Source organism: Podarcis gaigeae, assembly GCF_964106915.1.
Source record: "Podarcis gaigeae genome assembly, chromosome: 2".
In the NCBI taxonomy this organism is placed as follows: Eukaryota; Metazoa; Chordata; class Lepidosauria; order Squamata; family Lacertidae; genus Podarcis; species Podarcis gaigeae.
The window spans coordinates 7,221,406-7,248,934 of record NC_139679.1 but is presented as its reverse complement, the minus strand read 5'-3'; the positions used below and the strand labels follow the sequence as shown (position 1 = coordinate 7,248,934).

The 27,529-nt window shown below is 44.3% G+C and overlaps 1 protein-coding gene across 1 annotated transcript; it reads left to right on the top strand.

The window, feature by feature from the left end:
• The first annotated feature begins 3,211 nt into the window (after positions 1-3,211).
• Positions 3,212-26,605, top strand: LOC310840175 (keratin, type II cytoskeletal cochleal-like). Its single transcript, XM_083729456.1, has 9 exons — positions 3,212-4,362; positions 5,806-6,014; positions 14,054-14,114; positions 16,822-16,917; positions 18,989-19,153; positions 19,982-20,107; positions 23,196-23,416; positions 24,330-24,364; positions 25,409-26,605. Exons 1-9 carry the CDS (start codon positions 3,955-3,957, stop codon positions 25,597-25,599), a joined length of 1,512 nt encoding a protein of 503 aa, XP_083585582.1. The 5' UTR covers positions 3,212-3,954; the 3' UTR covers positions 25,600-26,605.
• The last annotated feature ends 924 nt before the right edge of the window (positions 26,606-27,529 follow it).

Here is a 27,529-nt window from a genome sequence, read left to right as displayed (position 1 = left end):
TCTTGTGCCCAGGTTCTGCTTGCCACAGGAATCTGGTCAGCCAATGTGAGAAATAATAATAGTAATAGTAGTAGTAGTAGTAGTAGTAGTAGTAGTAGTAGTAGTAATAATAATAATAATAATAATAAATCAAATCAAAGAATCCTAGAGTTGGAAGAGACGCTGAGGATCATGTAGTCCAACCTCGTGCAATGCAGGTATATTGTTAACGGAAAAATCCGAGGGCTCCCTTGGACAAAAACAAAGACACCAACCAGGATTACTTGGAGCCAATCAGCAGCCTGTAGGCTTGGCCTTTATTGAACTGTTGCAACAGGGTGCGCCCCTCACTTGCAGGAGAGAGGAAAGACACAGAAAAAATGGTGTGCAAGGTCTTATAAAGACTTTTGAAATTGCCACCCTGTAGATGAAGACCACCCCCAGAAACATCATACATACATCACAGAAAGGAGGGGTTGAGGGAGGAGTTGTGGTGGTAATCTGAGTGTCCTGTCACCTGGCTGGTTCCCCCTTTCCCCCTCCCCATGAGTACTTTCCAGGTGACAGAGGGGAGTTTGCAGTTTCCTGCCCCCAGAGGGAAGAGCCGATTATTGTCCTTTGTTCCAGTCTGTGCTGAATCCACTCCCATATGCAAGTTCTTTGTGATCTTGATGGCCTTCTGTCTAGGACCATCAGGGTTGGCATAGCAACTGGGCAGGGCTCCTGTGGATGTGCTGAAGGGATAATGGCTGGCCTGTATCAAACCTTCCCCATTTTGTAGTCCTTCCTTCATGGAGTAAAATAAAAGTGGAACAGTGCAAATCCGATGTATGGTTGATTTTCTATGAATTTATAACAGAAGCATAGTGTATGTAGTATGTGTGAGTGTGTGTGAAGTTTGTACAAACTGAATGATTGGGGGGGGGGTTTCCTGCTACAATATGCAGCTGTCCCTTACAGGGATCAAACCTGCAACCTTGGCGCTGTCAGCACCACGCTCCAAACAACTGAGCTATCCTTGTCAAATTAGCCAGCTCTAGAATTTTCTTTAAATAGTTTGCCCTTGGAATTTCATATAACTTCATATAACATAATGAATGATGTCCCTTGGCACAAGAGGGGATGGGAAAGGAGCTCTGCAAGATGAGGGGCAGGGTGAAACATGGTCCCACAACTCCTTTGCTTAAAAGCACAGAAACAAAGACTTGTATCAAAAGAAGCTGGCAACCCTAAGTGCATCACAATTCCCCCTTGTCCCATTTTTACAGTCTAAGGACTCATCCATATTTCCGCTTATCTTCTGCTTAGAAATCATGAGTCCAAGTGCTTTTCCACTTGACCTGTGCTGTCTAGCCGCGGGTCCAAGAAGTTCTGCCTTTGTTCCACTGCTTTCTCCAAAAAAAAAAAAAAAAAATCTGTTCTTTAGTGCTACATCGGAACAAACGACAATCCACAGAACACCCACTTGCTGTTTATTCTGATTAAACGCTAAAGATTGGAAGATTGGGAAGTCACATGCTTTAAATCTGTATTGGATGTCCTTCAAAGGTATGGCATGAATCTGCCCTAATAACACAAAGTGAGAAGTTTGAGCTCATGGTGGTGATTACTGTATTATTAGAGCGATCATCTGCAAACATTAGGTTTAAATGAGAACAGAATGTGGCCAGTAATTCCTTTGCTTAAAATACAGCCTAGAGTTTATTTACATGTTGCAAATGGGTGATCTGGGACACATTTCTGGGTTGTAAGCCTCAGAAAGCCTCCTGCAAGGTTGAAAGCCGAGACATGAAAGGATGCAAGTTCAGCTGCACTAGAGCAGTTTGTCTGTTCCTTCTGTCTCAGTGTAGATCAGATACAAAGAGCTTCATTGTTCATGTTGGCTCTCACAGCCAGTGTACTATAGTAGACCGGGTGTTTACATTTGGGGATCTAAGTTCTAGTCTGACTTGGTGGCTGTGGAAAAGTGAAAATCTCTCACCCTAGCCTACAGCCAGCAAAATGAAATAAAGACATATTGACACATGCCCATGGGATATGGTAATAATAATAATAATAATAATAATAATAATAATAATAGTATTTATTTATAGCCTGCCCTTCCCGGTTCAGAAAACCAGGCTCAGGGCGGCTAACAACAAATTTAAAACACTTAATTGATGCAACAAAAAACATCATAAAATACAGTATAAAACGTGAATAGCAATAAATTCAGAATTCAAAAATCAATTTAGGGGGGAAATCCATCCCATAAACATTAGATGATCACCAGGGCTAGCTGGTTAAATTAGTCCTATTTGGGCCAGTGAGGAGACCAGGGGAGAATTAGCTGTGGGATCCCAGAGCTGGTAATCTTCATAAAAAGGGGAGGGGGAGGGAAGGAAGGGGAATACAAGATCAGACTAAGTTCAAATTGAAAGCCAGGCGGAATAGCTCTGTCTTACAGGCCATGCGGAAGGAAGTTAAATCCTACAGGGCCCTCATGGGACAGAGCATTCCACCATGTTGGAGCCATCACTGAGAAGGCCCTGGCCCTGGTGGAGTATAATCTGACTTCTTTAGTAACAACATCCAAATGGTTAACTGTGAAGGTGGTAGATAAAAGAGTTGATGAGCTAAAGAAAACCGACCCTGGCTGTGATGCCACATGTACTCAGATTGCACCTATCGTCACCCCATGTATGCAAATTATCACTTAATTTTTACTTGGCTGCTTTCTAATATTCCCAGCTAGACAAGGTACTGTTAGCACCTTGTCTTGGGTCAGTTGGTTGCTCTTCTTCAGGCAGCAAAATGTCTTGGATCAGCCCCGCTTAGAAGCAGAACCCAATGAGTTCAATGACACTAAGTCTGAAATTCTAAGCTGACTTGCTGAGCCCTATTGAACACAGTAGTGTCTGCCCCTGAGTGGGGTTGTGCAGCATGTCTGGGCCCAGGCAACAGAACAAGGTGATAAAAATCCAAAGGTGGAAGGCTTTATCATGTCAGAGTGAAGAGATAAGAATTTGCATTCCCTGGACATTCCCCAACATGAAAACAAGCAAACAATGGACTCCTTGTGCTTAGAAAAATAATGCAGCAAGGAGGCAGCAGAGAGAGAAAATGTCTCCCCGATTTGCTGATTTTCTACCTTGCTTGTTTCCAGTGGGAGGAGGCATTCAGGAAGATACCCTCCCCCTACTTGCCGGCCAAAGAGGGACATTCCAGAATTCCCCACACCCTCCCACACCCTTCAGCCAGCTTCCTTCTGCTTCGGTGTGGACATTGCCTCTTACTTCCTGGTAACTGTGCTTGGAATGGTAACCCTGATATGAACTCTACAAGATAAGTGAATCCTCTTTTTAAAAATAATAATAATAAAGCCTCAGAAAAATAGCACAGAAGTGAAATGTCAAATGTGAGGCAACATTTGAAGTACACCTCTCCCATCACATTTTGTTCATCTGTTTTTCTAGTCTCCCTCACCCACCCTGGCTTTGTCTGCTTTTTAATCTTTTTGCTCGCAGCAAGAGGTTGAAAAAAATGTGTGATAACTGCGGCACCCTTCCCTGCCTCCCACACGAACATGGACAAATCGAGGAGGGAAGGGAGAATGTCCTCAGGCTATGGAAGTATTCAGAGTGCAACCTGCTCTCTGTGCAGCAACAAAGGGCGAAAGCCGCCTCTGTGCAAAGGTGGGGCGAGTGCAAGGTGCAGGGAGTGGAGCCGATAGGGTCTCTGTGGCTGTGTTTCTCCTGTGTATGCTCAGCAGGTTGAAGGCAAGGAGTGGGACGGCCGCCAGACACACCCAGTCCGGGCAGTAAAACGATCCCTGCTCTGCCCCCAAGCTCTTTCTAACGGATAAAAGGAGAGGAAGTGCCAGCCTGCAGGTTTAGAGGGACGCTTCTCTCTTTAACTCCTCCGAGCCTCACTTGCTGTTTCTTCCCACCCCCCCTCTCTCTCTCCAAAATAAGGAAAGCCCTGCTTGAATAGGCCATGTCGAAATTTGGTTACAGCTCCCGCTCAGCAGCTGGGTCCGGTGGGTTCACCCAGGTCAGAGTCAGCTCCGTCTCTTCATCTCGTGGAATCGGAGGCGGTGGCAGTTTTAGCAAGCCGGGGGGCTTTGGCAGCTCCAGCCTCTACAACTTAGGTTCTGGCGTCAGGAGGATTGCCCCCGCCAGCTCCTACAGCGTCCAGTCTTCCTATGGTGCCCTCGGTTCCAGCAGACATGGAGGGATGTATGGTGGAGGGTTTTCGCCCGCAGGCATTCAAGAGGTCACCATCAACCAGAACCTCTTGTCACCCCTCAACCTGGAAATCGACCCCACCATCCAGAAGGTGCGCAAGGAGGAGAAGGAACAGATCAAGACCCTCAACAACAAGTTTGCATCCTTCATCGATAAGGTGAGCTATACGTAGCTTATTCTGAGCCTTCTCTAGTGTCCCAGCAATCGATAGGAGCTTCTCTATAGGCCTCATGGGGCCATGGCTGTGCTTTGCTTAGAAGTGTGGTCTTTTGTTGTAAGCTCAACTGTGGCTCTGCTAGATATTTTATTTGAAGCAGCACCTGGCCTTTGTTCTCTGCTTTTGATTTGTAACTCAATGACCAACATGACCCTGCCATTGCTTTCTTGGTGATCTTCCTTATTCACTGCCTGGTTAATAGCAGAGTGTGTTGGAGTCACAACTTCAACATGATGGCTTTTATTCCCTCATGTTGTGAAGACGGTGACCAGCACACCACATCCTGGGGAAAGTGGAATGAGAAGGGGATCCAAAGTAAAACATACATACAGTGATCTTTTGCTTGCTGCAGCTTCAGTTCTCTGAACCTGACATCTGAAATTAAGGCAGTTAAAGGATTTGATAGGTTCAATTATTATTATTTTTTAAATGTCAATGAATCTGAAGCTTCACCTCTTTTATTGATTGATCAATAAATCTCTGTTAAAGTGCACCACACTTTATAAGGTAAAAGAGGACAGATTGCAACCCCATGGAGATATAGCCTATCATTCATTTATTTATTTTTAATAAATGTTTTATTACATCTGCTTCTAGCTCCTGGACCATTTTTTTTTCTTTTTAAGTTCTCTCAGATACCTGGGAGTATCTTATTTGTTACCCTGTGGTATATCACAAGCATTCATTAGCCGTAACCTTCGTGGCACATTGCAGTACAGTTTGCATTACTTACCCAAGAAGAAATGTGTTGAATTTAATAGTCAGCCCACACTGACTTCCTGTCAGACACACACACACACACAATGAGCCCCAGTAACTTTGTGTATTCATATCCCTCCCCCATCGCAAGTGTGATACAGTCAGCAGGCTGTGAGTTTAGGCATGATGGTCCTGGGGCAGGGGGTGGAATCAGTGATCAGTCACAGCCTTAACTGGGTTGTTTTTTTGGGGGGAATGCAGTAAAAGGTATAGTTAATCAATATTGATGTAGATCAAAAGAAATCTAAATAAATGTCGGAAGTCCAAAAGTTCTGCAAAACATGTACCTGAATTCAAGCTTCTACTATATATACTGTGCTCTGGATCTTACTCACCTGATGAATGCAGATACTTGATATGAAAAATCTCCATTTTCAGCATAGTTTTATCCAGAGTGTTGCAGTTTTAGCTGCTCCTCTCCCACAAATAGTCAGTGAATCTCCTTCCTCCCACGCCCTCATCTATCTACATTCCTCGGAGGACTCCTTCCCCCCAGCCCCATCTACCCCCACATCTAAGAGCTGAGAGCCACGAAGGGCCATTATCTTCTACTGTTTTGTGGTATTTCGAGTCCTGCTGGCAGAATGACAGGCTTTATGGAATTTGCCTCGGGGGCTTTTTCAGGTCCGATTCCTTGAGCAGCAAAACAAGATGCTGGAGACCAAGTGGAACCTCCTGCAGGAGCAGAAGACCACACGGAGCAACATCCCTGCCTTCTTTGAAGCCTACATCAGCAACCTGCGGAGGCAGCTGGATGCCCTGGTGAACGACAAGGGACGCCTGGAGGGAGAGCTGAAGAACATGCAGGATCTTGTTGAGGATTTCAAGAACAAGTAATGTATTCATAACGGTTTTTGCAGAGATGAGCAGGTTCAGGTGGCCCATTCACAAAGCATCACCTGGCTCTAAATGGGAGAGCTTAAAGCTTCGATCCTATGCACATTTCTTTTGAGAGCAAATCCCATTGGTTTCAGTGGGGCCAAGCAACCGTAACTGTGCACTGTGAGCCTCTGGCCCGTCTACTCCAAAGTATCTCCCACTAGGCTTGTCAGGTGCAAAAAGAGAGGTCAGGATTCCTGCACTTTTAATAGTTAATACCAAAGAAAGAATTCCGGCAGATTTAGCTGGCAAGGCAAGCTACACCTGTTGAATACCCCTAGTCTAAGGGCACATACACAACATACATTTAAAGCACATGGCTTTCCCCAGAGAATCCTGGGAACTGTAATTTATCCCACAGAGCTCCAGTTCCCATCACTCTTAACAAACCACAGTTTCTAGGAGGAAGCCACCTGCATTAAATGTGCATTATTTCTGTGGTGTGGATGTGATCTGCAATCTGCAAAGGTGTAGAAGCCATGTCCTCTTTCCCCCCTGGCTCCTGCAAGCCCCACTGGGCTTGCTAGGGGTTACTTCTAAGCAGGTGTATGCAGAGACACCCTGAGATGACTCTCATGCAGTTCGCGGTGTGAGCATGCAAGTGTCTGCTCAAAACTACAAATTATTGAGTTCAATGTGACTTCCTCCCAGGTAAATGAGTGGAGAATTGCAACCACAGTATGAGGGTTTGCTGCATCTTCCAAAGCATGCAAAAGATGCATCAACTTTTTAAGAAATCCAATAAAGTATCCAATAAACCTAGGAAAGGCAACATCAGGCATTCATAATCTTGGAGTATTTTCAAGGGCCCAGGTAAGTGCAGGGGTGGGGAACCTTTGGCCTGTCAGATGTTCCTGAACTACAGCTCCCATAATCCCTGTCTACTGGCCAGGCTGGCTGGGGCTGATGGGAGCTGGAGTCCTGCAACATCTGGAGGGCCATGGGTTCCCCACCCTTGATTGAAAGCATCCAAGATCTGGTAGCCTTTTAGTGTCTGAATATATCTCGTTGTGATTCCCCTCCTTCCTATATGGATGCCAGAAGCCTGCCTGCCTGGCACTGAGTTTCCCAAACTGAATATTGATGCAATGGTTTGATTGCAACCTTGTTACACTCTTCTCATTGGAAGCCACACACTGCATGGTCCCTTATTGTACCTGCTCCTGCTCCCCAACCTTGGAGCAGGACCTCAGAGTGCATTCATGTGGACACATATTTTGCTTAAGATAAGGGTGTTAAATAAATGTCATAAATGTCACTTAAAGGTATGGCAGAGGATAGCAGCAGAATGACTTTGCTTCAGCCAGTGTTGGGTACTTACAGGACTTCAGTATTTCTGAACTACATCATCCCTGACCATAGATCTTGTTGGCCAGAGTTATGGTTCATCAACATCTGGAGTTTGGAAGGGTTTATCACCCCAGTGCTTCTGTGTTCATGGAAATCCATGGTGGCTGCATCCAGAGTTTTTATCTACATTAGTTCATGGAAGAATGATTGAACAAACTTGTCCCCAACCTAGTTGAATTTTATTTATTTATTTTACTATAAAAATACTTGTATACCACTCTACCACCAAAATGTATCAAAGCAGTTTACAAAAGCAATTTTTATTTTTAAAAAAGAAAAGTATTAGAATGCAGTAATGTAATACATTGACAATTACCACAAAAAGCACAAGGAAAACACTTGGGCTGTATAACACAAGGATAGGAAATCTGCAGTCATTCAAGTCTTGCTGTACTACAACTCCCATCATACCTAATCATTGGCCAATGGCTATACTTCCTGGAGCTGATGTTGCTGAGTTGGGAGTCACAGGCTCCCTGTCAGTGGTATAGCAGGTATTGGTTGGTTAAAAAGCAGGCTTTTACCTTGCTAGAAGCTAGTCATGGAAATCTTCTGGAATCGATCTGGGATGGGCAGCAGGACTGTGCTGATAAAAACATATTTGTGATATCAAATTGCAAGGTATTTCTTATAAGGAGACATGAGAGGACTCTACAGCCACGTAAGAAGCAATAACATATTAGAGGAGAGACTTCAGATTCAGACTTACTCTTTTGTTAAAGTGCAAGAACATTAAGCAGCAGTGGAAATGGTGTGGGTATGTGTCAAAAATTTAGAAAGAATATATGGTTTAATCCCAATGGGCCTGCATGCATGTCACATGAGACATCGTTAAGCTCTCCTGATTTGCCTTTTAAATATCAAGCCTTAGGGCTGATTTCCTCATGCCGAAATAGTGCCTGGGTGTGGCACAGCCCACTATGGACTTCAACATTTCAGGCAGCAGAGGGGAAATCACATGTCTGAATGCTGCCCTCACCCATATGCTACCCTTACCCACACCTGTAGCTCTCTGCGCATGAAAAGCAGTCCTGCTGGGCTAGGTTAAAGCCTTCTTCTCTGATCCTGCTAGCTTTTTTGGCATATGGCAGGAGAAGGAATTTCCAGCAGGTTTATGGGCTTAAACACCTCCATCTTCTAATAATTTCCTGGTATACATAACTTATTAGAGAGGTGCAGTGACCTTAAGGTTAAAAGCTTGCTCACGTCTACCCTAGCAGCAGTTTGGCTTCTGGATTCCGTTGTGGTCTGCAGATTGTTATGTGTGTGGTGGTGGTTGTGATGGTGTTTTACTTCCTTTTGCGTTATGTGCCTTTGGATTGGTTGCACGACTCTTCTGGGGCTGTTGTCACAGGCGCTCTCTCTCTCTCTCTCTCTCTCTCTCTCTCTCTTTCTCTCTCTCACCCTCTCTCTGGTTTGGATTAGGAGGGTCAGGTGTCATCTGTGAGGTTGTGGATCAAAAGTTTTCCCCGCACAGTCACAACACAGAGTTGGGTTAGATAGCTTTTTGCCCCTGCCCTTCCAGCTCAGATGGTTTATTCCATTTGTAGCCGCCCCCATTATTTGTCCCCTCAAGGTGGGCTAAGCCAAGAGAGAGTAACTGGTCCCAGCTTGCCCAGCCAGCTTCAAGGTTGAGTGAGGATTTTCGCTCAGCTCTCCCCAGACCACTCCCCAGCCCTCTTAACTACTATGCCCCACCCTGAATCTACAGAACTTAAACCAAGCTCCTGCTCTATCACATATCCAGTGTTTTAAAGCTTTAGTAAATCAAGTTTCAGCTGTTACGCTTTCACTGTGTACCTATATGCTGTGTTCTTGCACGGCCACGCACTTAAAAAGCAATGTGTGTGCATTTCGTGTCCTCTAACAATTGAGATTAGCTGCTTTGTGCAATTAATTCAAAGAGGAAAATTCGAGCGAGTGAAAGGTAGCTCCCCCCCCCCCCCGGCTTTCCCTCTCCCTTGGCAAAGAATTGCTACAAGGCCGGTGGGAGGCGGGCAGAGTTTAAACGTTGTATCTGTCGACAAACTTTGCAGTTCACAAAGGAACACACCTGTTGTTATTAAAAAGAGTTCCATGGAGACGAGCGGAGCAAAGGTTGGCAGTTTGATCGTGTTCAAGAGGCCCTTCATGCTCCTAGAGGAAGTCTCAATGGGAACCAATTCCTCACCCTAACCCCCGCCCCACCTATAGTGCTTTAAAATATATATGAGTTGGCAAACTGGCTCAGACCGGAACGGAAAGCAAACAGTACTGATAAACCCCCAGGGTGTGACCCATAGAGGAGAAAAGTCAATAACTAGTAATCCTTCCCCAGGTGCAGCCGTATTATGCATAGCTAGGATAACTGGTGGGGGGGGGTGTGCAGAGAGACAGCGACCCTGGGTAGAGCTTGGTTAGGGTTGCTATATTATTAATCATCTGAATTACCCCTTTGAAACAGCTGCCAATGCTTTACAATCAAAGGGCGTTTTCCTGAACCAAGGGCATATCTATAATGCATATTTAAACTGGTATAAAAGTCATTCTTTTTCAACAGTCAGCCCTGGGATACATAGTTCTGTGAGAAGGGCGTACTTGAAGATATGCAATGTAGAGAATTCTCAGCAAAACTACAGCTCCCATAATGTTTTGGGGAAGGAAGAGAGAGCCATGACAGTGAACATCCTATAAAAGTGATATAGATTTGTGGAGTAGTGTTTGTTTTTTCCCTGAGATAAGTGAATTTGAAACAGTCTCATATTTCTTGCCTTGTGATTTCAAACAGGGATGATTCAAAGACCAAGTGTGAAGACAACTTTAGCTGCGCTCAGGCTGCCAACAATATTCTTGGGGAAACATAGACATGGGTAATATAAAAAGATAGGGGAGTAATTTGAATCCGTTTAAGGCAAACTTCCCATATGTGTTGTTTACAAAATACAATGCAAACCGAAATACAAAATTCACACTTCTCCGAATTGGGCAATGCTGTTCCCCTGCCAAGTTACATGTTCAAAAACGCACATAAATGTGTGCATAAAAATGAATACATTTGTGAAAATAACATACAGAAATGTCTTGCATTTAGGGAAACTGCTCTGTAGAAATGTGCCTCTTCGGAGAAATTATCATGGAAATGTTGGTGATTTTTTGTGAAGACTTTCTTTGGAAATGTGGAGAAACCAAAATTGACAGATTTGTCCATCCGTAGATGTGGGAGACCTAGGTTTTTCAAAGGGAGGTGCTTTTTGCTCTTCCTCTCCCTTGCAGCATTCAGCACCTTAGTCCACATGGTGTGGGGAAGGAGGAATAAACAAAAATCACCTTATCCTATTCACCGGTGGGATGTGCCCTGAGGAGAACTCAGGGGCTGCTTCTTCCACTGAGTGTGAAGCCAAGATTCAATCCTTTTATTTTAGTACAATTTTATCACGCCTTATACCAAAGTTGCTCAGGGTAGCCTTTCTTTATTTTCAGGGGTGGGCAGAGTGCAAGATAGTGAGATCCACTCTGTTATTTGCTAGAGGGATAAGGAGCAAACATAGAATTAAAGAACAGGGTGCCCCTAAGCACATGATCCATCCAGGAATATGTATTTAGGGCCAGAACTGGGTGTACAGTCTGCTGACTCACAAATCCACTCCTGGTTTTCCCCATAAGCTTTCTTCATTTCAACAGCCTAATTCAGAAGAGCGTAGGTATGAGAGAGAGGGAGTTGCTATTGTTTTAGCAACTGGTAGTAAAAACCCTTAGTGATCTGCTGGAAATCACTCAGAGATCTACCAGTAAGCCCCTAATCTACCTTCTGCCCCCCCAATCCCACCCTTGATCTCTGAACTCCAATCAAGTCTTTTTCACAGAATGCATATTAGGGTTGCCAGATTTTGATACCTGAGCAAGACCTGTGCTCAGCTTATCAGTGACCACATGGAAGAACATTTAGTTGTGAAAGTGCTGCTTCGTATTTCAAAGAAATCCTGTTCACCAGATCACTTGTGCGCATGCAGCATCTGTCAGCCTGTGGTCCAAGAGGGTGTTCTTCCCGTGATAGCCACAATCTTGGATAGCTTTAAAGTGGCGTCAGACCAATTCATGGAGGAGAACCCATGCTGCCTGGGTTCTTCCTCCACCACCAGAATACCAGTTTGCCTCTGAATACCAGTTGCTGAGGAGCACCAGTGGGGAGAGAGGTGTTGTGTTCATGTGCCTCTTGTGGACTTCTCATAGACATCTAGTTGGCCACTGTGAGACCAGGGTGCTGGACGAGAAGGGTCTTTGGTCTGAAGCTCCTTTTACATTCTAAGCAATGTTGAAGAGTTGTTCTTGAGACTAATATGTGCCACACAAGCTCCTTCAGGGAAGGGCAAGGTATTTTAAAATCAAAAGGGGGGTGGGAATCTATGTGATCTATGCAGGCTCAATAGCCTAGGGTTCTAGGTTAGATTTGATATTATATATATTGTGGAAATAATTTGCCAAAAACAAAAGTAGTAGTAGTAGTAGTAGCAATCTATGAATTGCTTCCTGTGGGGCAACTCAAAGTGACTTACAAGACACTAAAAACATATATAAGGCAATTACATACATATAAAAAGTTAAAATATTGCATATATAAAATCGGTCATTTGCAAGAGGCCAGATAGGATAGCAATCTCCACTGAGAAGGCTTGTTGAAAGAGGAAACTGTTCAACAAGCACCAACAAGACAATAGAGAGGGGGATATGAAGTACTTTGAAGTCATGATGGCTGTGGAATAAAAGCAAAGTCCGTTTATGTGGATGCTGTAAATGACACGGAGGAAGGCCTGCCCTTAACTACACTATCTTTGCACAAAGGCCTTTGAACTCTCTCTCTCTCTCTCTCTCTCTCTCTCTCTCTCTCTCTCTCTCTCTCCAATAACCTCATGAAAAGACACTGGCAGGCATCTGAAATGCAAATAGGAACAGCCCCACAAATGCAGCTCTGGCAGCACTGAAGGGGCAGAGAATATTATTGTTCTATCTTTTGCCTTTGGGGTTTTGCAACAGTATTGACCAATTATGGAAACTGAAATCCATTCCAGTCCTCTGGTATTTATGCTCAAGGGCCATTGCCAAACCAGTTATCCGTCTTCAAGAGTGGAGAGAAGGGAGGGGACGACTGTTTCTTCCTCTTTCTTTGAAACAGTGCCACATTCTTGACTCTTACAAAGTTGAAGGTCAACTCTAATCCTTAGATGCTTCTCAGAAGGATGGTTGCCAGATTAGTTATCATCCATTTTGTACCTACTCAATCTTGTGTTTGTCAGTGTGGAGTCTGAATAGTGTTTCTTCTTGGTTAAGAGCAGAAGAAATTGTGGCCGCTGCAAACCACAGCACTATTTTCATGGTTTTTTTGCCCGTGTCAGGAAACTTGGGGTATCTAATTTTCACAAAGGTATTTTTTTTATTGTTCATCATCACACTTTTTCCATTCGATTCCATCTTGCACTTCCATCTTTTGCATTTCCCGCCATGCTCTGAAATTGGTCTAGCTCTGTAAAAGTGTTTCTTAGAGCAACATCTTTCTCTCCCTCAATCTCTCCCCCCCCCCCCAATTTCCAAATCCAAAATAACTAGCTTCCTAGATTTAGGACACACCTTTGCAATTATGAACAGACCAGTTTTGCTCCTGAAAATGAAAAGTACAGATATTTGTTGTGTTCATATTTGGCAAGTAGAACCAGAGAAAATAGAGGCTCCACTGAATGATTTTGACAGCCAAGTAGCAAAGGCTAAACCAGAATGCTGTATTGATGTTGCATGTTGCAGGTAATTGGTGCCTAGAATTTATTTGATTTGACAAAGTGCCAAGACTGGTGGGCAGAGAAATTCAAAGGTGGTTTCACCCTCAGCCTTGCTGGACTCTCACAAGCAGGCTGGAGGTGCTCCTGCAATTCTCTATCCATTTCTCAGGGGTTTTCTTTACTTTTTTGTTTCATTGGGGGACACCAGGAGGGAAATTCCCAAGAGAGCTTTAGACCAACTTGGTGGGAACAACCAAGCTGTTTCCAAATCTCCCCACACCAACACATCCCTGAACCACACCTAGCACACATCCATTCTGGCCATACCAGTGTCAGAAATCTTACGTTTATTTGGGCCAGGTTGTTGCCAGTTTCCCTGGTAGCAGGGAGGCTGGATCAAACATCCAGGGCTCCATCTCCAAGTTTGAAAAGGTGGAAAAGAATGCTCTCCCAGGAGCCACAGGATTGCACCCTTTAAACTCTGCAGCCCAACTTAATTAGTAGCTTTCAGGATTGGTGAATTTGGTATGAAGGAATATTTTACAAAGTACAGTTGTTTTTTCTGCAAAGGGAGGAGAGGGAAAGAGAGAAAGTTGGTTGTCATTGAAAGGGAAGAGGGATGAAATATGGTTAATGGTCTTGATTTGCTTGAGAACAGAACTGCAATCTGGAGTTTGTGGGCCATGATTTTTGCCTTGTTAGTTCAGTTGGTTAGACTGTGGTGCTGATAACACCAAGGCTGCAGGTTCGACCCATGTATGCAAGAGCTGCATATTCCTGCATTGCAAGGGCTGGACTAGATGTTCCCCAGGGGCCCTTCCAACTCTACAATTATATGATTCTACTAACCTACATGTACATTTAAATGATGTATTTTAATTCCCTTTTTCTAACAGATACGAAGATGAAATCAACAAGCGCACAACAGCAGAAAATGACTTTGTTGTGCTCAAGAAGGTGAGAAACTGTAACTGTTTTTTTACTCACAGTGTCATTGGTAATCATATGTGTTCTGACTCAAAACCTATGGCTGGCTGGTTGTGTGCCTTGATGGCCACACTCAAGCTGCTAATGCTGCAAGCTTTTCCAGTAGTATTTATGCAGCTCTCTGTGAATTGAGATCTGCTAAAGTGAAGGAGGGACGCAGGTGGCGCTGTGGGTTAAAGCCTCAGCGCCTAGGACTTGCCGATCGAAAGGTCGGCGGTTCGAATCCCTGCGGCGGGGTGCGCTCCCGCTGCTCGGTCCCAGCGCCTGCCAACCTAGCAGTTCGAAAGCACCTCCAGGTGCAAGTAGATAAATAGGGACCGCTTACCAGCGGGAAGGTAAACGGCGTTTCTGTGTGCGGTTCCAGCTCGCCAGAGCAGCAATGTCACGCTGGCCACGTGACCCGGAAGTGTCTCCGGACAGCGCTGGCCCCTGGCCTCTTAAGTGAGATGGGCGCACAACCCCAGAGTCTGTCAAGACTGGCCCGTACGGGCAGGGGTACCTTTACCTTTACCTTTTTAAAGTGAAGGAGGTGGCAAAACTGTTTTGAGACAGTGGACTACAAAGTAGAGATGAGGGGTCACATGGCTAAATGTTGGTCCATATTGGAAAACCCCACAATGCATATAGAAAATTAGACTTGCCTTCTCCCTGATATGCTAGCTTCCCATACATAGGGTCTTCCTCTTGCCCCATGAGAAGCATTCAGTGATGTTCTCCCCACCTGCAATATTACGTAGTACAGTGTTTGTATCACTGCTTCACTTGCTCTTTGTAGGAGCTAGAACTGAATGCAGCAAAGATTCTGAAAAAGCAACCTTAACGAAGATCAGGCTTATGTTCATGGAAGGTGGGGGAGATGGGAAGGCCAGAGAATCATTTCTCAGAGTGATCAGTGTGCTGCAGACTTTGACTTCTACTGGGGGAAGGATGCTCTAACACCTTTGAAGATCATTTTCAGTAAAGAAAGAATTGTTGGGCACCTCTGATGCACTGAATCACACTGAATATTGCACACGCTTCCTTATTATTTGGGCTGGACACCCAAAGCACATTTTCCATTGTGTAGACATGGCCTTTCTCTTCCCTTTGTTTACAAATCAAACAGACAAGATAGACAAGGAGAATAATAAAAGGCACACAAAGAGGGAAGGTGACTTACCCAAAGTCAAACAGGCCGTTGGCAATGTTGGAAACAAACTAGGGCAAAGGCAGACAACGTGGTGACTGTGGGCACACATGTGCCCCCAGAGCCTTCCCTGGAGCCCACAGTGTCTCCTGCTCCCACTGAAGTTAGTCTTGAAATTAACTGTTGTAACCAAAAGAATAGATGGCTGTGTGTGCTTGGTTGATGTGTGGTGTGGTGCCTAGGAGAATTTTTCCAGGTTGGAAATGCACCTACAGACCCATAAAAAGGTTGGCAACCCCTGGACTGCCTGCTGAGGGCCTGAAGGGCCCTGCCCTTGCCTCTTTCCACCTGGCTTGGGGCGGGGCTTGACAGGCTTCACAAGGACTGTGGCTCCTGCTTAGCACCAAGAGCTCCTCTTTTAAACTGTTTTAAATTTTCATCTGTGTTGTTTTAAATGAGACCATCTTGGCTGTGAGCCCTGGAAGACCTGCACCCTGGCTTACTGGCTCTTTCCCATCTGGCCTGGGAGAGTGGAGTCCTGACTGACTCCAGCTACAAAAGCTGTGGCTGTTGAGCAGATTCCTGGGCTGGAGCATTGTTTACGGGGGGGTTGAGAGAGCTATTGCTGTTATTGATATTATTGTTGGTATCTTTAGTTTTAGATCTTATGATTTGTGTGGAAATTGTTTCCATTAGGTTGTGTATTTTTTTGATGTGTTTCATTGTTTATGACTTCTGCTATGTTTGCAGTTATGTAGATCTTGTCATGTTGTAAGCCACCTTGAGCATAGTTTCAACTATGGAAAGGTGGCATACAAATAAAATGGTGGTGGTGGTGGTGATGGTGATAGACTAGGACAGTTCATATTAAGAGCAGGGCACAATGGTTTTCAGTCCGAGGGTGATTAACTCTTGGTGCATGGAGGTGGAATTCTCCATCAGTTGCACAAGGTGACAATGCTTTTCTCTTCATCGTAGTCCTCACTCCAGTGAAATCTCATTCAGTGTACTTGGTTTTCTTTATATTATGTATTTAAGGAAGACCATATACTTCAATAATACACAAGAATAACGAAAGACAAGCAGATTTAAAATTAAAAACACACACAATACAAATGTGGGTAATTTTGTTCACAGTCCCAGCGAAAAGCCATAATTATTTTATTTATAAATATCAGGATATTTTCCTTGATGTATTATGACAGTCTCACTTAAAACTGAAAAGTTACTAATTCCTATTTTCCAGCAATAGCTATGGACCAGATTTGACTGTACCATAAATTTGATCCCTCTAAATATTTTCTTGCGATAACCATCCTGACAGCAAACAGTAATTAGAGAATCTATTCTTTATTCAAACCATCTGCATTTGGCCCCATCCCATATCCCCAGTAATGCTAACAAAGGGGTTAGTATCAATTCTTGCTTTGTTATTAAATTAACTGCTAGGAACACCATCTCTCCCAAAACTGCCAATGGGTGACACTCCCACCATACATGTAAATATGTGCCTTTATGTTATCAAACTTGGTTTTCTGATTGTGTTTTTAGGATGTTGACGCATCCTACATGAACAAGGTGGAGTTGGAGGCCAGGGTGGATGGAATGACTGATGAGATAAACTTCCTGAGGGCACTCTATGAAAATGTAAGTATGCTCTTTCCACCATTTAGGATATCCTTTTCCAATCTGGTGCCCTCCAGATGTTGCTGGATTCCAACTCACATCAGCCTCCCAGCTAGCATGGCCAATGGTCAGGGGTGACAGGAGTTGTAGATCAAAATAGCTGGAGGGCACTAGGATGGCGAAGGTCTCTGCAGTTCTCCAGAGTTTCACACGGTAGCCTTTCCTAGCCTTACCTGGAAATACCATGGATTGAATGCTGGAAGCTTCTGCAGATGAAGCCTTCTCAAATTGAGGTCTTAAAATGGGAGGGAATATTTTTGCTCAGCCCTGTCTTAAATATTCTAACATTGGTTAGGAAAAAGAAAAGAACATGGTTATGTTTGCATGCGTCCTTTCAAGGCACTAAATATACTCATCAATAAGGCATGAAAGAATGTTTGAAGACTTTAATGATGAAGACGGTCAATGCTCTTAAAGACCAAATGAAAATGTAACAAGCAGACATTGTTTCCTTTTTGAACCAAGAAGGTAAAACCTAAATGCCCCAGGTGGGTGGGTAGAAATTTTCAGCAGAAGTTTTGCTTGTTCTTCAAACAGCAAAAAACTGTTTTAGACTTGTGGTTAGGGGCCATGTTTCGCAGGATCATGGTTGATCCTGCCATTTGGATAGGAGGACCAATGGATAGGAGCCCCAATGGGGCTGCAGGCAAAGACACATGAAGGGTTAGGATTAAAAGGCTTTTGTGAACAGCAGCACTTTGTTCAAAATGAGAATGATCAAGTCTAAAGAAATTTAGACTGGAAAATCCAGGTGCAATATATGTTGCTATATAAGCCACTGAATGCAAATGATGGTTATTTGTTCTCTGTGATGAAAGCAACAAACATTGAAGGCATATCATTCTAGTCATCTGTATTTACTTTTTGTTGTGCTCACAACAAAAAAAGTATTGTTAAGTAATGTATTGTAGCAAAGACGACAATTAGCCCTTGCTTAGCATATCCGGGTGGTTTCCTCACATGTTTCTCATCTGCAGCAGATGAAAGTCAAAAGGGGTTTGCAGGTCTTGTTGGTTTAATGACATAATATTGATATTCTTGTGGCAGGATGAACTCAGTATAGGCCACGTTGCAGGAACGGGGGGAGATAATATCTCTGAGCCTGTACCAGTTGATAATTGAAACTGGTGTCTGGGCTTCAGTGGGACATTTGTCCCCATTATTCTCTGAGCATGGTAAGCCACATAACCAATAAAGATACAAGAATGGTTTATCTGGATATTATGTCCACCATTTTGCAGCAACTTTAAAATGCTGCGTGCAAGCAACTATGTTAACCTTGTGGTGAACTGAACAGATGAATCAGTCAGTTATCACCACAGGCACCCCAAAAGGGAAGTTAAAGTTGGTGTGCTGAAATTGGAACATTTTGGGTTATAATTTGAACAAGAGGGTGTTCATGGTGTTGTTGGACTTCAACTCCCATCAACCTCAGTCAGCATGGCTAATGGTCAGGGATGATGGGAGTTGTAGCCCAGCAACATTTAGAGGACCCACCTGTGCTTTAAGAGTTGGTTCCAGATTCTCCCCCAGGTGGAATCAGGATTACCCTGAAAAATGGTGGGCTCCAGGTATCATTCTGTGTCAATGAAACCTGGGTTAAATTGGCACACACTTTCACATGACCATTAATTCTGGCAAAAGTGGGGAACTATTCAGTGATTTGCAGGGGCAAGGAAACTGTAGTAGCAGTGCCCTTCCTCCCTTGCAATACGGCCACTAAGAAGAAATGCCCTTAAGACTTTAAATGCAAACTGAAAATAAGCCAAGGGAGATGAAAATGATAGAGGATGGGATTCCCTTAGCAAGTCCTGTCAGCAGAAGCTTTGTGTAAGGTCTTCTGCTTGCATAACAGGGCTTCTCCCCTCCCACTGCATGCCTGCTGAAACTGCCTGGGGTGTGTGTGTCTCTCCCTCTACCCGCCAGACTTTAATTTTGTTACTCATAAACCCTAATGGTTCCTGATCTGAAGGAAAGGCAGGATGTTAAGAAGGATAACAGACAATGAATGCACGTCTCTTTAATTTTCCAGGAACTGCGTGAGCTGCAGAACCAGATCTCTGATACTTCTGTGGTGCTTCAGATGGACAACAACCGAAACCTGGACTTGGATAGCATCATTGCTGAAGTCAAAGCTCAATATGAGGAGATTGCCAATAAGAGCAGGATTGAGGCAGAAAGCTGGTATCAAAGCAAGGTGAGCCATAGTGGCAAAGATGAACTCATAAGGAAACAACTGTTTGGGGATATGAATAATATCCTCCCATAATGAGGTGGTTACCAATTACAGTCTTGACTAATGAGAAGTCAATGACATTTCATATTTGCTGCATTCCCTGATTTGATCTTGTTGAGGAGCTGCCTTATCCGCAAAGGAGACCCCTCCCCCCGATGATCACACCTACCTTTTAAAGCCTCCAGGATGAACAGCTCTTCGTTCATCTGTAACCGTTCTATAATGGAAGTGCATAGTTCCAAGCCCTCGATCTGCCCGTTGTGATGTCATAATTTCCACCTTAACCAATTGTTCCACATCCTCCTCCGCATTGTGTTATTGTGTGATGCCTGTTGGTAATGCACTCAGGATACTTCACACAAATAATCAAAGAGACAGATGAACTGATCTTTGTAACAATGAAAGGGTAACATCCTTTTTGTAATCTCTCTCTGTACTCATTTTCCTCTTTCCACAAACACATTAACTCTTCCTGAGTGCATACAATGGGTTGCATTCACTGCAGTAATAAGCAAATAATTTCCATCAGTGCAAATTTCTTCTTGTGCAACAGAATGCTCTCTTTCTTTCCTCCCCCTGTGCCCACCCCTTAGACTTGGCAATGGTGCCAGGAGAAATCCTCTTGCACTAGGACATTATTTAGTTAAATACCTCCCGATAGGTACCATGTGCCTTTGGCACTGGCCCTGTCACCAGAAAGAAGAGCCTGTGGTGAGGAAGGGAGACTGTTGTGCTGCAACAAATCCTACCTGCACCTTCAACGGCATCTCTCCTCTCTGTTAATCTCAGTATGAAGCCCTGCAAGCCAGTGCTGGGAAGCATGGCGATGACCTGCGGAACACGAAGAACGAGATTGCTGAGATTAACCGCGCAATCCTGAGAATGCAGGCTGAGATTGAGAATGTGAAAAATCAGGTGAGTAGCTGGAAAGAACTCTTTGTGGGGTTTTCTGTGATACAACACACACACACTGACTTAAATGAATTATGGGGGTGTCCCTGCATAGGCCAAACAGGCCCCACTCCCCACACCTCTTGTGACTTTGTGCTTCTATAATTGCCAACTTGGGGTGTGTGTGTGCGCGTGTGTGCATGTGTGTGTGAGAGAGAGTTAGTTCCCTTTCCTCCACCCCTGGAAGAAACTGATGATGCCCCCCTCAAGAACAGGAGTCAGCAAACTTTTTCAGCAGGGGGCCAGTCCACCGTCCCTCAGACCTTGCGGGGGGCCGGACTATATTTTGAAAAAAGAAGAATGAATTCCTATGCCCCACAAATAACCCAGAGATGCATTTTAAATAAAAGCACACATTCCACTCATGTAAAAACACCAGGCAGGCCCCACAAATAATCCAGAGATGCATTTTAAATAAAAGGACACATTCTACTCATGTAAAAACATGCTGATTCCTGGACCGTCCATGGGCCGGATTTAGAAGGCAATTGGGCCAGATCCAGCCCCCGGGCCTTTGTTTGCCTACCCGTGCTCAAGAATTGTAATTTCAGTTTAAAGTTGTGTGTTTCTCATTAACAGGCATTGCATTGGCCACTATGATAAGGTAGCCTTTTGGCCTGATCCTGCAGGTCTCCTATCAATGTTGGTTCCATGAGAGTTCTGGCCAGGAAGTTTACTACTCTTTCCTTCTGTCTTCTGTCAATCATTGGCAGTTCGCTGAGTGAATGACATGTTGGTTTTTTGTATTTTTTTAAAAGCACGGTAATTGTGCTGATGAGTACCCTCAAGGACTGGATATTTCATGATGAATTAACCAGAAAGCTTGCTTGCTCCAAAGCTGGGGAGATAAGCCATTGTGAATCACTCCCCATAGTGTTTGTTTGGCTTTAGGGCAGGGTGGCTCCAGCAAACATCCACACCGAAGCAAACAGTGAGACCCAATTCACCGCCTCTGAATAATGAATGGAAGCCCAGATTCTCAGCAGTACGCCCTTCCTCTCCTATATATTTGCATTGCACGCTTTACATTGCATTACAGGAGAGTCTAGTACTGATAACAGAGCAATGGGAGTGCAAGAAATAAATGAGTCATTGGCAGCAATGCAGTTGGCTAGTCATCTTAGTCTCAGTCATCTTTGCTTCCTACAAGCAGCAATCTGATTGTAAGCAGTTGCTGCAGCATGGAAATGTACTCCCTTGCTGCAATATATATTGCTATGAACCAAGTATCCAAGTATGAAAAGTCAATTAAGTCAGGACTGTGTGAGGTGTTAGCCTGGGGTAATGAGCCATTACGGTAATGAACCAAATGGCCTCGGTCCAGTATACCTGAAGGAGCGTCTCCGCCCCCATCGTTCTACCCGGACACTGAGGTCCAGCAACGAGGGCCTTCTGGTGGTTCCCTCACTGCGAGAAGCCAAGTTACAGGGAACCAGGCAGAAGGCCTTCTTGGCAGTGGCACACACCCCCCCCCCGGGAACGCCCTCCCACCAGATGTCAAAGAGAAGAACAGCTGCCAGACTTTTAGAAGACATCTGAAGGCAGCCATATTTAGGGAAGGTTTTAATGTTTGATGTATTACAGTATTTTAATATTTTTTGGGAAGCCTCCCAGAGTGACTGGGGAAGCCCAGCCAGATGGGTGGGGTATAAATAATAAATTATTATTATTGTTATTATCAGGCTAAGTTCAAATTGAAAGCTAGGCAGAATAGCTCTGTCTTACAGAAGGAAGTTAAATCCTGATGGGCAGGGTATAAATAATAAATTATTATAATATTATTATTAGCACAACAAAGGAAAATTTTAGCAGGCCTAAATAGGTGGGACCTATTTATCACAGACAAAGCCAAGAGCAATGTGGATTGGCAGTGCCAGATTTACATATAAGCTAAACAAGCTGTAGTTTAGGGCCCCAGTCTCTTGCCCCCCCCCCAAAAAAAAATAAAGGAAAAAAACCTGGATGTACATTTCGAAAATATAAGATAAAAAAACAAATAAAATAAAACCTACATACAGCAACAGTGTTTTGTGTTGTGTAGTCTCCTATGATGTACATATCTTGTTATGTTCAAATGGCTTTATAGATATCTATTAGGTCCATAAATTACCATATAGCATATATTCAACAAAAAAAACAGCGACAATTTGTTGTTGACAAAGGACAGCTGAACATATAAAGGGCCCCATTACATTCAGTAGCTTAGGGCAGGCATAGGCAAACTTGGCCATCCAGATGTTTGGGGACTACAATGGCGAGCTGCATCCCTACAGTGGTGAGCTGCATCCCTACAGTGGTGAGCTATGCATACCAATTAGCACATGCCAAGGTTATGCCAATCCATGCGCTCTTTTCTCCTCGCTCTGTGCAGAGGCTTGTGAGCCCACCCTACTGGCAGTGGTTCAGGCTCTCAGGCAGAGGGTCCTTCTGGTTACCTGATTATTGACCATTTTGACTGGAGATGTCACTGGGGGTTGAACCTGGAAACTTTTGCATGCAATTCATGTTGTTGTTTTTTAGTAGTTTAGTCGTGTCCGACTCTTTGTGATCCCATGGACCAGAGTACGCCAGGCACTTCTGTCTTCCACTGCCTCCTGCAGTTTGGTCAAACTCATGCTGGTAGCTTCAAGAACACTGTCCAACCATCTCGTCCTCTGCCGTCCCCTTCTCCTTGTGCCCTCCATCTTTCCCAACATCAGGGTCTTTTCCAGGGAGTCTTCTCTTCTCATGAGGTGGCCAAAGTATTGGAGCCTCAGCTTCACGATCTGTCCTTCCAGTGAGCACTCAGGGCTGATTTCCTTTAGAATGGATAGGTTTGATCTTCTAGCAGTCCATGGGACTCTCAAGAGTCTCCTCCAGCACCATAATTCAAAAGCATCAATTCTTCGGCGATCAGCCTTCTTTGTGGTCCAGCTCTCACTTCCATACATCACTACTGGGAAAACCATAGTTTTTACCTTTGCCATTTGGGCTGCTCTCTCTCCTTTGGGGCAGAAGGATGGAGAGGCAGAACTTCTAAACAATCTTATGCCTTGGTTCCCCCCCCCCCCAGCGTGCTAAACTCGATGCTGCCATTGCTGAGGCAGAGGAACGTGGGGAGATGGCTATCAAAGATGCCAAGGCCAAACTAGCAGAGCTGGAGGCTGCTCTCAACAAAGCCAAGCAAGAGATGGCCCGCCAGCTGAGGGAGTACCAGGAGCTGATGAACGTCAAGCTGGCCCTGGATATTGAGATTGCCACCTACAGGAAGCTGCTGGAAGGAGAGGAGAGCCGGTGAGTGCCAGATGCCATGCTCAAATCATCTAACCTCTTCACTAGGGATGCAATGTTTAATCCATCAATTGGTTAGCCTCAATTGGGCTGCATCCAGCTAGCTCCTACTCAGCAAACCATTCAAATGAATGGATCTCAGTTAGTCATGATCATTCATGTTAATGTGACTCCTCTGGGTATTACTGTTATGTGATAAAAAGCAATAAGCTAAAGAGGTGTTCCCAAGCAGCAAATTTTTAAAATAGATAATTGCTTTTAAAGACATGTACTTTTAAAGCAGTGCAGGTGGTGTGCCCTGTAAGATCTTAGGAGGGGCATCACCCTATTTTAATGTCTTGCGTAGCCTTTCTAAGCTGCTGTCTGCTCTAGTGCATGGACACATCATCCAAAAGCAAATTTTGCTTCTTGCGTTCAAACTGCTGGTTTTACCCATTTGCAAATTCACACAAATGTGACTGATCAATTGATCCACGAAAAATCATAAAGTTGCCTGGCTGAGATCTCTTGATTTGGGACAAGACTGTTCTTTACTCCCTTTGCTTCCACAGTTCACATGACACTAAGGCTTGTGCAAGCTGTTTCCAAACATGGCACACCTGATTTGTTATTACTTCAATTTTGCCTTTCCACTTGCAGGCCATTTGCCCAAGCTGGTTGGCACTGGAAAGAGAAGATTGGAGGGCTAAGTGGACTTGTAGCCTGGTCCAGCAGGGCGGTTCCAAATGGTTCCCCCCAGGACTGGAACGTGTCCATTAATTATCGGTCGCTATTTACAGGCACACAGCTGTCTCTTTTGAATATTTTATATAGACAACCATTTATTTTGTGTTCCCTTTCTGTTGCCAAGATCTATAATCCTTCAGGCATTAAAAGTTAAGAATTAACTGGAGCTCTTGATTTCTTTTCTGAATAGGCTGGCTGGTGATGGAGCTGGTTCTATGAGCATGAGTAAGTTTGTTTTTCCCACCTCCTCTCTCCCTTCCTTTCCCCTTCTACCACAATTGTTCATAATACATCCGGACTATTTGGCAAGCACAGCCTACTGTAAGCACTGCTTAGCAGATAGAGAAGAGGTGGAATCTTAATACATATGCAATATGTGTGTATTTATATGAATATACACAAATATAATGCAGCATCAGGTCTGACGCTTTTATACATATAACCATATAATTTTAATGCAAATTATTTTGTGTATAATTAAGTTGGGCAAACCAAACCAAAAATGCACAAAACATTTGGAAATAAGCGGTTGCTCAATATAAGAATTGACTCAAAGTGAGCAAAGCTTGATCTGGTCAGAACCACCAAATTCTGTGTATAAAACTATTTAAAATATATTCCTCCTCCATCATTAGAGGTTCTGCAGTTGCAGGGGAGATTCCCATCTTTGCTACCTGGTAGGAGTGTCAGTTGGATGAGGGTGGTGCTGTGGTCTAAACCACAGAGCCTAGGGCTTGCCAATCAGAAGGTCGGCGGTTCAAATCCCCGTGACGGGGTGAGTTCCCGTTGCTCAGTCCCTGCTCCTGCCAACCTAGCAGTTCGGAAGCACATCAAAGTGCAAGTAGATAAATAAGTACCACTCCGGTGGGAAGGTAAACGGCATTTCCGTGCTCTGCTCTGGTTCGCCAGAAGCGGCTTAGTCATGCTGGCCACATGACCCGGAAGCTGTCCGTGGACAAACACCAGCTCCCTCGGCCACTAAAATGAAATGAGTGCCACAACCCCAGAGTCGTCCACGACTGGACCTAACGGTCAGGGGTACCTTTACCTTTAGGAATGCCAGTTGGGGCCTAGATTGCTATTGAAATGAATAGCATATAACCACAATCAGAAATGTTTGTAATGGGCAGTTGCTGCTGAGCCCTAGTTAATAAACCCATTCCATGTTATTGGAAACAGTCCCTTGTTATTGGAAATTCATTTCCCCAAAAACAGGCCACACTGTTACTGTATCAAAGCTTAATACGCGGTTTCCCTGGTGTCCTACAGCTGTGCTCAACTCCAGTTCTGGTGGCTCCTATGGCAGCGGAGGTGGCTATGGTTTTGGAGGAGGAATCGGCTTGGGAAGTGGAATGGGCAGCGGCGGAGGCCTCAGCTTCTCCTCTGGAGGTGGCTCAGGTGCCCTGAAATCAACGTACAGCGTGACAACAAGCACATCCAGACGAAGTGTCAGAAACTAAGCTCAGAAAACCAAGGTCATCACTGCCTGAACACATCTCCATTCCCCCCACCCCTTCCCCCAGAACAGAGGTAGATAAAGTAAAGAAGAGATAGGGAAGATGGGATCATTATCTCCCAAGAACCAAACTGGCTGCTAAATCCAGCAGTAATAAATGAAATGATGGTGCCATATTCTGCAAGTGCATTATCCCACCTCCCACATCAACAACCTAAATCAGGAATGGGGAACTTCCAGCCAGATTTGGCCCATGAGACCCTTTCCCCGAAAATCATGTCCACCTGCCCTACATCAGACATCGTATGAGATGTCAGATTTGGCCCAGGTAGCAACATGGCTGGCTCAGCTGCTCACAAAGCCTGTCTTTGCAGAAAGCAGGATTGAACTCCCCATATATCATTCCTGCTCGGTTCAAGTCTGCAAGAGGGTTCCTTATGGGCAACGCTCTTGGGCACCTGAACCCTGCATAAATCAGGACTGAATTGCCTGCTCATCAGCTGATGTGCAGGGAGTTCAATCCTGCTCTGTTGCTATAGCTTACCCCAAAGTTCCACGGACTAACTTTGACAGGGAACACCCATCTGTCAAAGTTGGCCTGTAGGATGGTGGGAGATAAAGATCTGGCCTGTTGAACCAAAATGGTTCTCCAGTCCTCTAGGTACTACAGCTCCCATCAGCCCCAGCAAGTATAGCCAATGAATTCTAGAGAGTTCCCCATTCCTGCACTTTTGAAACAAGTATAATTATAGTGCACTGCTATTATGGGGTGGCTCCACAGGTTCCCCATCCCTGGCTTAAATTGTGGTGCTGCTCCCATTGAGATCAAGGGGAGTTTCGCTGTTGGTTTAACTGAGAGCGAAGTATAATTGGAAAACGAAATTCCAAACTATACAGGCAATTTCCATGTCCTCTGTTTTGGATGCAGAAATCGATTCCCACCCTCTCCCAATTTTCTTGGGGAGGAAAATGTGGAAGTCACAAAAAATAAAATTCTTCTCTGAATGATATTCTGTTTTGTGATGGCTTTTTCCTCCTACTCCACATTGTAGTCACAACCACTTAAGAGTATCCAGTTCTCACATGGGGCCACATGTTCTCACATTCTGCTTTTTTGAAAAATCATGGATTTCAAGACACCATTTTAGCTCTTTATATGTCACAGTTGAGCTATAACTTTAGTGAGTGCTTGTAGTGGGAAGGGGGGTAAGTGAGCAATCAATTACCATATTTTCCTGTGTATAAGACTAGGTTTTCCCCCTAAAAAATAATGTCAAAAATTAAGGGGCGTCATATTCTGGGCCATCTCCCCCCGTCAACTTAAATTTCAGTCTCCCAAAATAGGGGGCGTCTTATAGATGGGGGCGTCTTATAGATGGAAAAATACGGTAACTTATTCAGAAATCTAGGATTGGAGAGCTGGAGCAATGAATGCACTGAGAAAACAACAGAAAGGTCTGTTTCTGAAATTCATTACAAGATGATTCACACAGCATTAGGTTGCATTACTTCCAGAATTTCCCGAACATATCCAGAATACTGCTGTCTCTAGCAGTGTCCGGGTGGAAATTACAAAAATGTCAGAGAAAATTCAGACTCCCAGCATCCCTGACCCCTGGGCAAGCTGCTTAGGGCTCATGCAAGTCCCAAACATCTGTGGCATACCATGTTCACTAACTGCACCAAACATTCAAAGAAGTCCAAACAAAAAAGAATTATTGGTTTGCATGCTTAATATCTCCAGTTAAACAGGACCACAGGAGGATACCTGGCCTACTTGTGACATTTCATATATAGAATCATAGAATCATAGAGTTGGAAGAGACCACAAGGGCCATCGAGTCCAACCCCCTGCCAAGCAGGAAACACCATCAGAGCACTCCTGACATATGGTTGTCAAGCCTCTGCTTAAAGACCTCCAAAGAAGGAGACTC